The sequence below is a fragment of the Penicillium robsamsonii genome (genome assembly GCF_028829455.1).
Source record: "Penicillium robsamsonii strain IBT 29466 chromosome Unknown utg000004l_segment0_segment0, whole genome shotgun sequence".
Classification (NCBI taxonomy): Eukaryota; Fungi; Ascomycota; class Eurotiomycetes; order Eurotiales; family Aspergillaceae; genus Penicillium; species Penicillium robsamsonii.
The window spans coordinates 670,488-683,286 of NW_026643222.1; the positions used below are offsets into that span (position 1 = coordinate 670,488).

The 12,799-nt window shown below is 49.3% G+C and overlaps 5 protein-coding genes across 5 annotated transcripts; 2 read left to right on the forward strand and 3 right to left on the reverse strand.

The window, feature by feature from the left end:
* Window positions 1-510: 510 nt before the first annotated feature.
* N7447_007741 (tetratricopeptide repeat protein) lies at window positions 511-2,205 on the reverse strand (the record flags this gene model as incomplete). The annotated part of the gene is made up of 1 exon (XM_057232003.1): window positions 511-2,205. The coding sequence occupies one exon, from the start codon at window positions 2,203-2,205 to the stop codon at window positions 511-513; it is 1,695 nt and encodes a 564-aa protein (XP_057083768.1).
* A 1,176-nt stretch (window positions 2,206-3,381) lies between these two features.
* Window positions 3,382-3,660, forward strand: N7447_007742 (uncharacterized protein; the record flags this gene model as incomplete). The annotated part of the gene is made up of 1 exon (XM_057232004.1): window positions 3,382-3,660. The coding sequence occupies one exon, from the start codon at window positions 3,382-3,384 to the stop codon at window positions 3,658-3,660; it is 279 nt and encodes a 92-aa protein (XP_057083769.1).
* A 921-nt stretch (window positions 3,661-4,581) lies between these two features.
* Window positions 4,582-5,289, forward strand: N7447_007743 (uncharacterized protein; the record flags this gene model as incomplete). The annotated part of the gene is made up of 1 exon (XM_057232005.1): window positions 4,582-5,289. The coding sequence occupies one exon, from the start codon at window positions 4,582-4,584 to the stop codon at window positions 5,287-5,289; it is 708 nt and encodes a 235-aa protein (XP_057083770.1).
* A 729-nt stretch (window positions 5,290-6,018) lies between these two features.
* N7447_007744 (WD repeat protein) lies at window positions 6,019-9,576 on the reverse strand (the record flags this gene model as incomplete). Its single annotated transcript, XM_057232006.1, has 8 exons — window positions 6,019-6,273; window positions 6,330-6,525; window positions 6,592-6,680; window positions 6,737-7,686; window positions 7,771-7,987; window positions 8,044-9,274; window positions 9,411-9,489; window positions 9,540-9,576. 8 exons carry the CDS (start codon window positions 9,574-9,576, stop codon window positions 6,019-6,021), a joined length of 3,054 nt encoding a protein of 1,017 aa, XP_057083771.1.
* Window positions 9,577-11,424: 1,848 nt separating this feature from the next.
* On the reverse strand, window positions 11,425-12,498 carry N7447_007745 (putative mitochondrial carrier protein (Pet8); the record flags this gene model as incomplete). The annotated part of the gene is made up of 2 exons (XM_057232007.1): window positions 11,425-12,378; window positions 12,442-12,498. 2 exons carry the CDS (start codon window positions 12,496-12,498, stop codon window positions 11,425-11,427), a joined length of 1,011 nt encoding a protein of 336 aa, XP_057083772.1.
* Between the last annotated feature and the right edge of the window lie 301 nt (window positions 12,499-12,799).

The following is a 12,799-nucleotide window of genomic DNA, read 5'->3' on the forward strand; positions in this document are numbered from 1 at the left end:
TAAGGTGTTGGACATACACTGCCACAGGGATGTTGGCCATCACAACGTGTTTTCGACGCTCGGCTACAAAATATGAGCTTAACCCAAGAATGAGCGGTCGACAGGGTATGTGGCGCACCATGCCAGGCACGCAGCTTTCACTGGTGGTTTTGTAACACGAGGCATCTTGTCTAATTTGAGGAACGCAGTCAAACGAATGGTTATCTCTGCGTTGTAGGGACGTCACCAGGACACGTGATATCTATACCCTGATCGACGAGGACGGTTTTGATGTGATAAGGATTTACCTTTATCCACTTGTTGCTTCTGTTGCTTCTGTTGCTTCTGTGGAAGTGAACTTGTGTCCTAGGACAAGAGTTTAGCTCTGGTTCGGCGTTTGATCAAATTGTACCAAACACCGAATCCATTCGTCATTGACCGCTCTCGGCGATTAATTTTAATAGTACAGGCTGTTCTGCTTCAGTGAGTTGGTAATATAAGTTATAAAATCAATTTACATACATTATCAATTTATTTGCAACAACTTTTGCCAACATTGGGCGCTTCTGAGGTATCCCTACGACAGAAACATGAAGACGTTACTGGCACATCAGCCACAGCAACCGCTATCGCCAACTGCGGCGCAATAATGCGCGCCTCATCATGTCGACCAAGACGTATCAAACATTCATGGTAGCCCTGCAAAGCCCATACGTTATTCGGATGCTGCCGAGCACGGATAAGAGTGCTATCAAGACCTAAATCCGCCTGGTAGACAGCCGCTGCATCCTCAACATGACCCTGCTCTAGCAAAAGAGCAGCATATGCATGACGAGTGGGCTGCATCCAACTCCAGGGCTCACTGTAACCCAACCCATCATCCAATTCAATCGAGCGCCGTAGATGTTCGAAAGCCTCCGTGTAGTTCCCCCGGCGGTACTCGATTTCGCCATCCAGCATTTCCGACGCCACCCCTAGAATCTCGACGCACTTGTTGGGCCAGTCCAAGCGTGTATCGGGCACTCGCTTTCGCGCTGCCCGATAGAGCTCTCGCTGGCGCTCTGCATCCGGCACGTTCCCTGTGGCTGCATATGCCACCCCCTTGGCGTAGTGCAGCGTCGCTATCGTCATGCAGTACAGCTCTGGATCTGAGGGGAGCGCAATCTCGATAAGTTCATCCCACATGCCGAATCGCACCATGACGTGTGCGCGCACAGACATGAAGAATTCTATGTAGTCTGACATGGCTGCGAGCAGTTCTTTGGGTAAAGTTGCCTCCATGCGGTCCACGGCTTCAAATGCAGTCTTTTTCTGGCCCGCAAACATGGCTGCGTAGATGAGCGAGTGGTAGGTGTGCATGCGATAGACTGAGTAGAAATTAAATGGGCCTTCCCGTGCCAGATATTTCTCGTCTGCAATCGCGGCACGCTGGTTAGCGCGCACGGCATTTCGATAGTCTCCAACCAGCACGTCCAGATGGGACGGCATATGATTGACATGACCCGCGTCTGGAACGAGGTCGCGGAGGTGATCTGCCGGTCGGAGACCTAATTCTGGGAATGGCGACATTTCAATAAGATGAATGTAGATGTGCAAGAGACCGGGGTGTTTGTGGGCATCTTTCTGTTGAAGAGCTGTCTCTAACACTTTCTTTGCCTCCATGGTACGGGTGCCTGGGTTTGGTGTACCGGTCACCATATCCCACAATTTCCAGGGCGTGAGGCTGATCAAGGAATCAGCGTACAGAGTGGCCACATCCAAATCTTCTGTAAAATTTTCGTATACCTCTTTCATTGCATCGGCATATGCAAGATTTTGAATAGCATATTGATCCATGCTCGCAGGCTTATCACTTTGATAGCGGGCGGAAATTGCCTTGGCGAGGGCCTGTTCCACGGGAGATGCATTTGGGGCGAGGAAGCGGGCTTTGATTGCCGCTTGATATGTGTTTTTCACGACGGCTGCCAAGTCGCTGCCGAGGAAATCCCAGGGCTGATTGTAGTTGGGACCGAGAGAATAGGCCAAACCCCAAAAGGCCATCACACATAATGGATCATGGACCAGTGCCTGTTTGAAACAGATGACTGATTCTTTATGATTGAAGGAATACGCCCACACAAGACCGCGGTCAAACCATATTTGAGCTTCAGGGCTGCTGGTTGTAATGACCTTCCCGTATGACCCCAGATTATATGGATATTTGGCCTTGGTTGATGCCCTCGTCATTTTGAATTTACGTGGTATGATGTGAGGTGAAGAATGAGTTCGGGTTTAGGCGGGGTCTTCCCGCCTACTTGTACCAAACGGTGTCGGACTTTCGAGACTCCATTTTTATGTTTTGTGTGAGAGCAAATTGTGAAATTGTGAACTAGACTGTATCTACAGGATTTACTTTACTGCATTACTACATTTCCTACATCTTAGATCTTATTGAATCCCCGAATACGCTTAGATCCTATTAGATTCTATTAGATTTATATTAGACTTGAGATCGTACTATTCCTACTTCTTCTATATATTTAATTTTGTTCCAAATCCCTGGTTTTCTTAGATTTTTTTAAAAAAAAGTCGAAAAAAGTACTATAGAAAAAGAGACAGCGTATGCAGTTCAGCCTCAATAATCCCTATTTTCCCCGTTGGATCAGCCCACACTTTATATATATTTTTTTGACATCACATGTTGTATCCTAAATAGGGAATTCCTCTGCTTCATTAAAGCCATTTAAGCTTGGAGTCTCACTTTTGAAACCGTCTAGAGATGTGTATTGTCAATTGCTTATATTTTACTGGCGCCCACGCCCTGATAACAGGTTAAGCCAAGAAATGTATGGATATTTTGACGACTCTTATATGACGTCTTCAATGGAAGATTACCATGGAAAGGATATATTGTGACTCGACATGAACCTCAGGAGAATCAATATCCCGTGAACTCGTGGGCTCGTGGACATTCTGCTGAGAAATCATGCGAACGACCCTGTGGACGGAAATCTTAGGAAGCGGTAACCAAGCTGGTGGGAAATGTCTCGCTGACCAATAACTAAACAACATAGACCAGAAAAAGCAAATTGCCAATACTAGCCATCTCTCAAGATTTATAGCGCTGCACGGATCTCTAAGCCTAATTTATGAACCATAAAGAAAGTTGCCCTTTTCCCATCACAGTCCTGGATCTGTACGTGAGATATATAAAGCAAAACGTGACAAGCCTGCATAATAACGATATGCACTCCTATTTGAGGCTGCAGATTCTCTTCGAACTCTAGGAAGACGCCTATCTTACGTTTTTGTCTGGGACTATACGGACTATACCCTCCCCAGATCCTCAACCTCTGTAACCTCTTCTTCATCCTCGTCTAGACATTACTACCTAAAGGCCGATCTACAACCAGATCACCAAACATGGCACCCTCGGTTTCGCTTACGACATTCTTACTGCATTGCAGTGCCTTCATCGGTGAACGACTCGACGCAGCCCCCTTCCAGACCTTCCTCATCTTGGCCTCTATCTGGATGCTCTCTATCCCGACTAGCGTGTTTCTGATGACCCGCTACTGGCCCTTTAATTTCAAAAATGGAAAACCTCGGCTGCGGTGCCGCTCATGTAGGAGCACCGACGTTGCCGAGACTCCTGCGGGTGCCTCGATCCCAACCTCGAGTGAGAAGGGGATTAGGGATTGAGTCACGGGGCGTAAAACGCCACGTGGAACTAGGACGGCTGATCTCCAGGGGATAGGGAGACAAACAGGAGTTCGTCGATCACTCAGTGTCAGCCCTAAACTAGGCAGCTTATTCAAGAGTTACCGGCCAATCGCTACTCTAGTTAGTTAATGCAGGCTTAGTTTAGTTTATTTTTGCCTTCTTCGAGGCTAAGCTAATTTAAGAATGAGTTGCATACCGAACGCGGAATTTGCCGAACATATTATGCAGGGATCTAGGTCTCTGATTCATGCTTCATGTTTTTTACTCCCTTGTTTCGACAGTGCCATATTATGACTCTTCCTACTATATTCTATATGCAGTATGGAGTACATTGATTAGAGATAAGAAATGTAGTAGAGCAAGTTTTGCTCGATGCAGAACACCTCCTTCATTGCCTGGCTTTCATTCCTTAACCCTGATATTTCTATACTATCACGCCTTGAGCTTACTAGATCTGCAATCCATAATAAGCGCTATTTTTCAACTCAGTTTGGCCGGGCACCATGCATAGTGAAGGGAACGCCGCCACCCTCAACGCCTTTCAACTAGTGCTAATCAAATAGTCCAATCCCACAAAGTCAACTGTCTCGTCGGCATGGGATATGGGAATAGTAAGCTCTAACGACATCATGCATTTCCCATCGATGTGAATGTAACCTCACGGATATCCAATTTTAGGCGAGGAACGTGAGCAGCGGACATCGTCCGCATGGGAATTGCCTCTTTGGTCAGGGTAACTTTCTCGGCCAGGTGCATCTTACTGGGTATACGGGCAGAAGCCCAAACTATAAGAAACCCTCGAAAGAACGGAGCAAAGAGAGCTTCCTACCAGAACAGACCAAGCAACTATCTTCAGAATCATCCAACAGCCACTCAACCAACCCCATCTTCTTTTCCAAGATGCTCTCCACCACCCTCATCACCACCCTCATCCTGGGTCTTTCCCATCTAACAACCGGCGTCGCCCTACCCTCAACCTCAACTTCCTCAAATAGCTTCCTCATCAACCACGTAGCCTCCGACTACTTTCCAAACTCAAAAGATGACCTTAGCGCCTTCGACGTGGACGTCCGCTACGTGGGCTATTCCCCCGCCACCGAGTCCTGGCTCACAACCCTGAACCCACATTCAGCAAGTACGGATGAAGAAAAAGCACGAATGCTAACGGAAGCCGCCTACGCAAAGAAATACGACGAGAACGACGTCGACATGGCGAGCGACGTGGACTCATTGCTTGCGCACGTTGCTGGGAACGGCACTGTGGCCAAGGGAATCTCGAAGCGGTCGAGCTTCGCGACTAGTGCTGCACATGCTGTGCTGTGGAGTGCGTGTGGGACTGTGTTTTCTTGTATCTCCGGTACAACTTGTCAGTTTGATCAGCAGATTGGGAAGGCGCCGCGCAGTCATTGCGAGCAGCAGGGTGGGTCGAATTGCTGTATTAGTTGGTCGACTTATAGTGTTCGGGCTGGGTTTTTCTCGACTACTTGGACGGCTTGTAATGAGGAGGTTAGGGCCGAGGGAAAGTCTAGTGCTTCTTGTGAGGGATATGGGAGTGGGGATCAGGGGGGTGATGTTTGTCTTAGCAATCGTGCTTCGGGGTGTACCTAAATGGGTTCTTGGGGATGGGATGGGGGCGATGGGGGGAAATTGAGGTGGAACTGGCTGTTTGATAGAGAACTTGGAGGATTGTCAGGTGGAGAGATAGTGTGATTTTTATAAGGCATAGGGTGATAGTTGTTCAAGCCTGGGGTCATGATTATCGTCCATGTTTTCTATAGTCATGCAATGCAACTGTTCCCTTTTTTTTAGAGCCCTCAGAGTTTCATGTGTCAAAGCAAATAATGGAGCCTGATCAGAATCGGGATGTATCAGCGAAATTGGTATTTCGCTAGTACGCCAATTTCTCTTGGGTCTATTCGTGTAGTTAGTGAGGGCCCAGAATAAATTGAAATTACAACAGAGTACGCCGGGCGTTCCTCTCTCCACCGATAATCATCCTGAAGGATCTGACAATTCGATTCTTCGCCAATGTTGACGGTAACATCAACAATATTATATGAGAATGCAAGCTGCAAGCTTCGAGCCAAAAACAAGGCCCAAAGCAGTATCCAAGCAAGTCAGATGCGCTAACACACAGGAGAAGAAATATAGGAGATGTGACACACAGAAGAAGAAAAAAGCAAAAATAGATATCTCGCCCATATGTACTAGAGATCCATACAGGATTGGCGTAGGCCAAATATCAAATGTACCGTCCGAAGAAAAGGAAAAGGGAACAAGGAAAAAAGGAAACAAAAAATAGGAGACCAGAAGGGTCCGATGGGCTAGTATTTCTCACTAGGTAATAGCAGAGCCTGCGATAGAGCCAGAGTTGGTCACGGAATGGATACTACCAGGAGGTGCATGTGCATTGCTATCCCCGTTCGGAACATGGGTTTCTTCCACAAGGACGTGGTCCTCATCAATTCCCAGGAGAGATCGAGGCGGGTGAATCTCTTTCTTGCCGTTTGTCTTGTAGTAGAGAACCATGTCTCCTGAGGTGCGCCAGAGGTGCGTGCGAATCGTTGCTAGAGTCATGTTTGGTGGACAGAGCTGGTGGAAGATGATTAGTATGACTGACTGTATAAAATGAAAGGAAAGAAAGTTACCATCTTCTGGCAGTAGAGCTCGAGGTACTCCTCTGGTGGCATGATGGACTCTGCTGGTTCATCCGGGTTTGCAGGGTCAATGCGCTCTGCGACATAAGCGAGGATCTTCTTCGCCCGGAGCATGCGGTTGGCATTGAGACGAGAGCCATTGTTATTGGTGTTCGTATTATCCGGAGGGGCACCGTTAGGAGCCGGCCTGGATGAACGAGATTAGTTTCATCAGCAACACGCATTACAAGGGTAGAGAAGATCCAAAACATACGGTTCGGGCTTGACGACTGGCGGCAAGGTATCATCAAAGGGCTTCAATACAAAGGCGATCTTGACCTGGTCCTTGAAGGGAATTTGATTCTATAACGAATGATTAGCAAGAGAGAAAGCAAAATATCACGAGCTAACAAACTTACTTTTAGAAGAAGCTCACCAAGCCAATGAGGAATTGACTTCTTGAGCCTTTCGAGGTCTTCGCCAATGCGGTCCACGCTACCTCTGTACAGATCCGAGGCAACGGCAGTATCGCCAGTTTCTTCCTGGATAAAGACTACAGTTCGAGATGGAATATCCAGTCGCGGAGTTTCATCCTCACCACTGGGCAAAAGAGCCGTCTCTAAATCGCGACCTGGATTTGTAGCCAGAAATTCTTCATAATCATCATGCATGCGGTCAACCACGCCACAGAGATTAGGCTCATACACCTTCTCTTCCTTAATAGAGGAGATCTCGGACTCTTCGGCTTTTTCTTCCAATATCTGAGGCTTCGTCTCCGTAGAGTTACGACCTAACTTCTTTGGGAAATTCATTTGGAACTTCTTTCCAAACAGCGAACCCTTCTTTCGCTCTTCCTTATCGGGCTCTGCGGGGGATTGAGGAACTCCTGCATTTGAGGCTGCATCCGACGGAGATAGAAGAGACTTGTCCGTGTCTGTTTGTGGAGCCACCAGAGGTCTTTTCGAGAAGTAGTCACTTGATGAGAAGGATGATGGCGCGCCATCGAGATGGGAATTTGTTGGCACAGCATCAGGTGTTTCTGGTTCAAACCCTGGGAACGGAGAGTTGCTCTGCATAGAAGTACTCAGGTAGTTTGAAGATGGTGTGCCAACATTGATTCCAAAGCCGACGCCCGGGCTACCAGGGAATTCTGAGCTGGGGCGCAGATTCGTTCTCAGATTCGGATTCGAGATAGGTATGCCAACGCTGCGGGGGATATCATCGCCAGGTACCGATGTACTCGGCGGATTCAGACGAGCATGTTCTTCTGCTCTCGCGATGGCAGCTTGGCGGTATTCATTGTCTCGCCGGAGTTCCTCGTCCACTACCGGAGCGAACAACCAACGCAAAATCCATTTACCGAGATTGACTACGTGTTGTCAGTATGATAAATAACACTCCCAAAAGTTGACCGCAGACCAAAAGAAATAGTTTGAAGGGAAAGGATACTCACTTCTTTGATCGTCTCTAAACTGATACAGATCGGATAGTGGCAGATCGGTCTCGTCGGCATAAACCTCTGCGTCGAAACAGCGATTGGGTTCCAGAATGACTGAAAGCCTGCCAGTACGCACGTCGACGGTACACCAATGTCCAATACTATCAATGGTGTTGACCTCTGACTCGACATCATCTATATGACGCTTGCCAAAGCTTTGGACGGGGATACACTAGGTTAATGTTAGTCGATGTTGTATACTTCTCGTCTGAGATGTAACCAAATTACCTTCAACAGGTCCCAGAGAACAACTTCTCCTGCCGAATCCTGAGTAAGTGTGCGTCTCCGATCATTCAACATCAAGCACTTGATCAAGCCGTGTTGACCTTCAATGGTTTCCTCGGGCTGTGAATGAACCGGGACCGTTAGGCCAATTGCCTCCAAGTTAGGCCCTGTGGAATTCAGTTTACGGGCTGAGCCACCGGGAATCGAGGTCGCTGACAACTGTAAGACAGAATTATATGGAATCTTCTTGGGTCCCTTCTCTGAAGCGGCTGCGGGCCCTGTAGCAGATTCTGTAGTAGGGGCTGGGTCTGGCGGCGGCTCGATTTCAAGTGTAGTGTCAGCATCTCGCCAGCGGTGGATGCTAGACTTGGGAGTAACAGTCCAGATGTAGTCTCCCGCCGCCACAACTTTGACAACACCCTCGTGTTCTTGTAGTGCGGCGACGCTGATGCCCTGGTCGGGATCGGCCGATCCTCGCATGTCGGTCTTCGCCACCAAGCCAGATCGGTCACTTGAATAGAAGACAGAAAGATCGGGGTGGTCCGAGTAAAGAGACCACACGCTATCATTGTGCATGGTCAGCGTATTCATGCACCGACCCGCCGTGAGAGACCAGATCTTAATCGTCTGGTCAGACGATCCCGTCAGGATTGTATCGCCGGACTGGTTAATCATAATATCACGAATGTTGTCCGTATGGCCGACGAACTTGGTTACAAGCTTTCCGGATCTAGGATCCCATACTCGAACGACATTTTCAGGGCCGCCGCTAGCGAGCACAGACGAGACCGCGCCCAGCGCATACACAGACCCTTTATCTGTGGAATCTTCTCCGCCAGCATTGATGTTCAATACCTCCCCGCCGCCATTCAAATCCCAAAGGTAAACCTTTTGATCGAGACCGCCCGAGGCAACCCAAGTGGCGTGGCTGCCGGGGCTCGCCAGGGCTTTCACATAATCAGTATGTTTTCCAATGCGCTCTGGCACCTCTGTGGACTCGGAATGCGGGCGCCAGAGTCGCACGGTCGTGTCGGACGATGCGGAAACAAGAGCGGAGTTGTCCTGTGCCAAGACTATGTCGTTGATCCAGTGACTATGCGCTTGAACCTGGGTTTTGAAGCCGGTCGGTCTAGGCTTTCGGTCAGGAGGTGATGCATCTTCGGGGGCAGACGAGGAGGGAAGAGGAAAGTCCAGATCCCAGGAACAGATGACGCCGTCGCGGCCCGCGGAGTAGCTGGGAGAGGGGACACCATGTTAGTATCCGTGCAACCCACGTGTTGGGGAGCCTGGTTTCCAAAAGTTCGTGGGCGCAAACGTGGCAGCCGTTCAAATCTAGATGGATCCCAGCATAATAAAGGGGAGATACTTACAGGATGGAGTTTTGGCGGTCGACGGTTAGTCCATTGACCCCCAACCGGTGGCCACCTGGCGCATCAGGCAGAGGGAGGACTAGGGAGTCAGTCAGCAATCTGAGAGGAGATACACAGGGTCCCACTTACCATAGGTGACCCTCTGGTGGCTCAGTTTGCGTGCCATACATGCAGCGTTGAAGGAGTGAAACCAATTGCGGAGATGCGAATGCGGAGCTTATCTGCCCTGAGGGCCGATCGCACGTTGAGATTTGGTGGGGACGTAGACGTCAGAGGGCCATTCGCGACCAAGAAAGATGTTAAACGGTCAAATAAACAAAGAGGCGACAAAAGAGAAGGTAGTTTTAAAATGAGGGGAAATTTCCCAAAGTTGGAGGCGCCAGGGGCCGTCAGCGGGTGTTTATACTTATGAACTCCAGGCAAATACCACCTTGGATGCCGATCTGATTTAAGTAGAATAATACAATAATACTATTCGAAATATTTCTCCAGTTCAATAGGAAGTCTGCCTTCATTTCCCTTTCTAGGATGCTCGGTTATTTGTGGCTATTCCACTATACACTGCCCCCTTCGAGATGCAATAACTATATATTACTATACAGACCCACAAGATCCCTTATTTCCTGAGAGAAACAACCTTTCACTCCGACTTGAGGGAAATATAAGACCCCACAGATTTATCGTATAATCAAAAGCCGCCTCGTCCCTGTATGGAGGGAGACCTTAAGCTCGTGCCAAACAGACGGGGCTGCATCGCCAAGACAGGGGTCAGCTTGGGACTCTGGGAAGGCTACAGTTCGCATCTTTTCGAAGGTCGGGAGCCTAGTAGGCGACAGGAGACAAGACGTCCATCAACTGCGTGATGTATCTTGAAAAGATCAGTGCGAGTTGATCGGCTGACTACATATGTATTCACTTCGGCTGATTGCGATGAGACCGCTTTTGCCAAGAAGGTAAGCTCCGGTAAGCTGCCAGGTGCATTTAGGAAGTACTCTATCTAGGATGCGCCTTTGAAAGTCGGTTGCTTGTACATGAATGTAGAGATGTGTTTTGGTAGATATGTCTAGATGTACTCGGCCTCAGATAAGGTTTGATACTGAAAGGCTATTCGCTTATATACTCAGGTGTTCTAGTATAGACATACTGTATACCAACCACTACCAAGGCACATAAACAACGTTCGAGAAGATACATGTATACCTCAGAGAGCTGTGTATAAATCCAGTCTCTCTATAAGATCCGGATACACTGAATATCGTATTCTCTTCGTCATTGCTCACTGTTACACTCCAGAGCCTCTCTCCACAGCCTTGACAAGATACGTATCTATCGTCAAAGCCCCTAAAAAACCAACAAAAAAGAGAACGGGCATCGAAATCTCGCAAATAGACCGCCATACCCACCTCCCCAAAACCCAACCCAAGAAGCAGAAGCACCCGCAATCCAGTCCACCATCAACGCGCTAAACCTCTCCCCACATTCAGCAGGCGGCTACTTCTCCGAGACGGATCGAGATCCGCTTACCAACACCACAACCTCAGCCACAGACACAGACAGCCAAACTAGCTCCGCAAGCTCAACAATCCTCTACCGCCTCATGCCGCAGCGCCCACTAGGTGTTTCCCACCGTAATCAAAGTCGTACGGGACATGTCAGGTGAGGGTTAGGTCAGCGGGGATATAGTGCTGAGAAGGCCAAGGCGCGGATTGGAACGTTCGTTGTTGGTCTTGGTGTTGAGGTCGAGAAGCGGTTGCAACGGGTTGTAGAAGGGGGTTAAGTACAAAGCTTCTTATTTGTTACCCGATGAACCTGGGGACTCATGACTCGGAACAGGTTCAGGAATTGAGCTGGATGCTTAAAGCCGAGCTAGGCAGTCCTAGCAAGTAAACAAAAATGATATATTTAATGGCCCAAACCAACTCGCTTTCCAGAATCTAGAATCTATGGTCTTCCAACCGTCTATATAGCAAGAATATACAAACTACAACATACACAGCTAAGAAAAAAAGTCCAATCAAAGACCCTTCTCCGCCTGCACCTCCCGACGCCCCTCAAGAGTATTCGAAGCATACTGATAACTCCCAAGGAAGACAGCCCCACCAATACCAATCCAGGTCACACGCGGCGTAAGACCACGCCAGAAAGCACCTGGCCCTTCACGCGCAATCCCACGCACAATCTCCTTAACACGAACAGGCGCCTCAACGCCCCCGTCCCCACGTCGCGCAAGCATAACCCGCGTCTTAATCACGTCTAGCGGGGTAGTAAGGCCAGCCGCAATGGCACCGGCAACACTGCCGAACATGGCGCTCGTCGAGGCGGGGATCTGAGTCTCGGCGAGAGACGATGCCGTCTCCGCGGTTCGCAGGTACCGCTTGCCGTAGGCTTCCTTCATCGACTCCCACATTGTGAATTGCAGCACAGTGAAGGGGATTTCACGGGCTATTGTGATGCCCGCGCCGCGGTAGAGCTCACGGATGACTTGGCTGTAGCCGCGTTTCGCTGCTGGGGTTGAGAGCGATGTGGTTGTGTCTGTTGGGGCCGCGTGTCGCAGGGACAGGATATCTTTCAGTGCGAGGAGACTCGAGCCGCCGAAGAGACCGGCTTGGGCGCGCTGTTTTATGACTTCTGTTGGGACGCGGACGGCACAGGCGGCTATTTCGCCGAGGGAGGAGGCAAGGGAGTGTGTGAGGATTATGTGGGAGCGGGATTGGGGGGTGGTTTTGTTGCCGGTTTGGGGTTGGAGAAGGGTGCGCTTCACGCCATCGTAAACGATGAAGAAGGAAGCGGCCGAGGGAGCAGAGCCAAAGAGGACGGATGGGAGGCCGGCGTAGATACCGCGAAAGGTTTGGCGTAGGGAGACTCGGGTTTGGGGTGCGGTGTGGTCGCGTGCTTTTTGGAGTCGGGTTTTGATAGTGTCGAGGGGGTATAGGGAGCAGTCGACGGTGAGACCTGCAATTGCGCCGGCCTATAGAGTTGCAGAGCTGTTAGAGGGATCCTCGGTCCTGGGAAGAGCTTGGGTGAAGGTTACAATCAGTGACCTCGTCCACAGGGAGGAGATCAATGGCTCCCCGTCAGGTTGGGCCATTTTGTAAGATAGAATTGGATGTGGAAATCTTTCTATCACCACAACATAGCCAATTGGGTGTAGGAAAGGAGCAAGTATGTTGTACAGAAGCGGGCTCACCGGAGAAGCTCCGCGGCTGGCAGTTTCTTTTGCTCCGCGGTGAGGCCACCCGATATCGCCGATATCGCCGATATCTGCTACAGGTCTAAAAGAATATACAGTATGTTGTATGTTTGTATTCATGTATCTACTACTAGTTAAGAAAATAAAGCTCCCCCAAGCAGGAGATTTGACAAAAGTATGCTCAAATGGAAAAAGACAA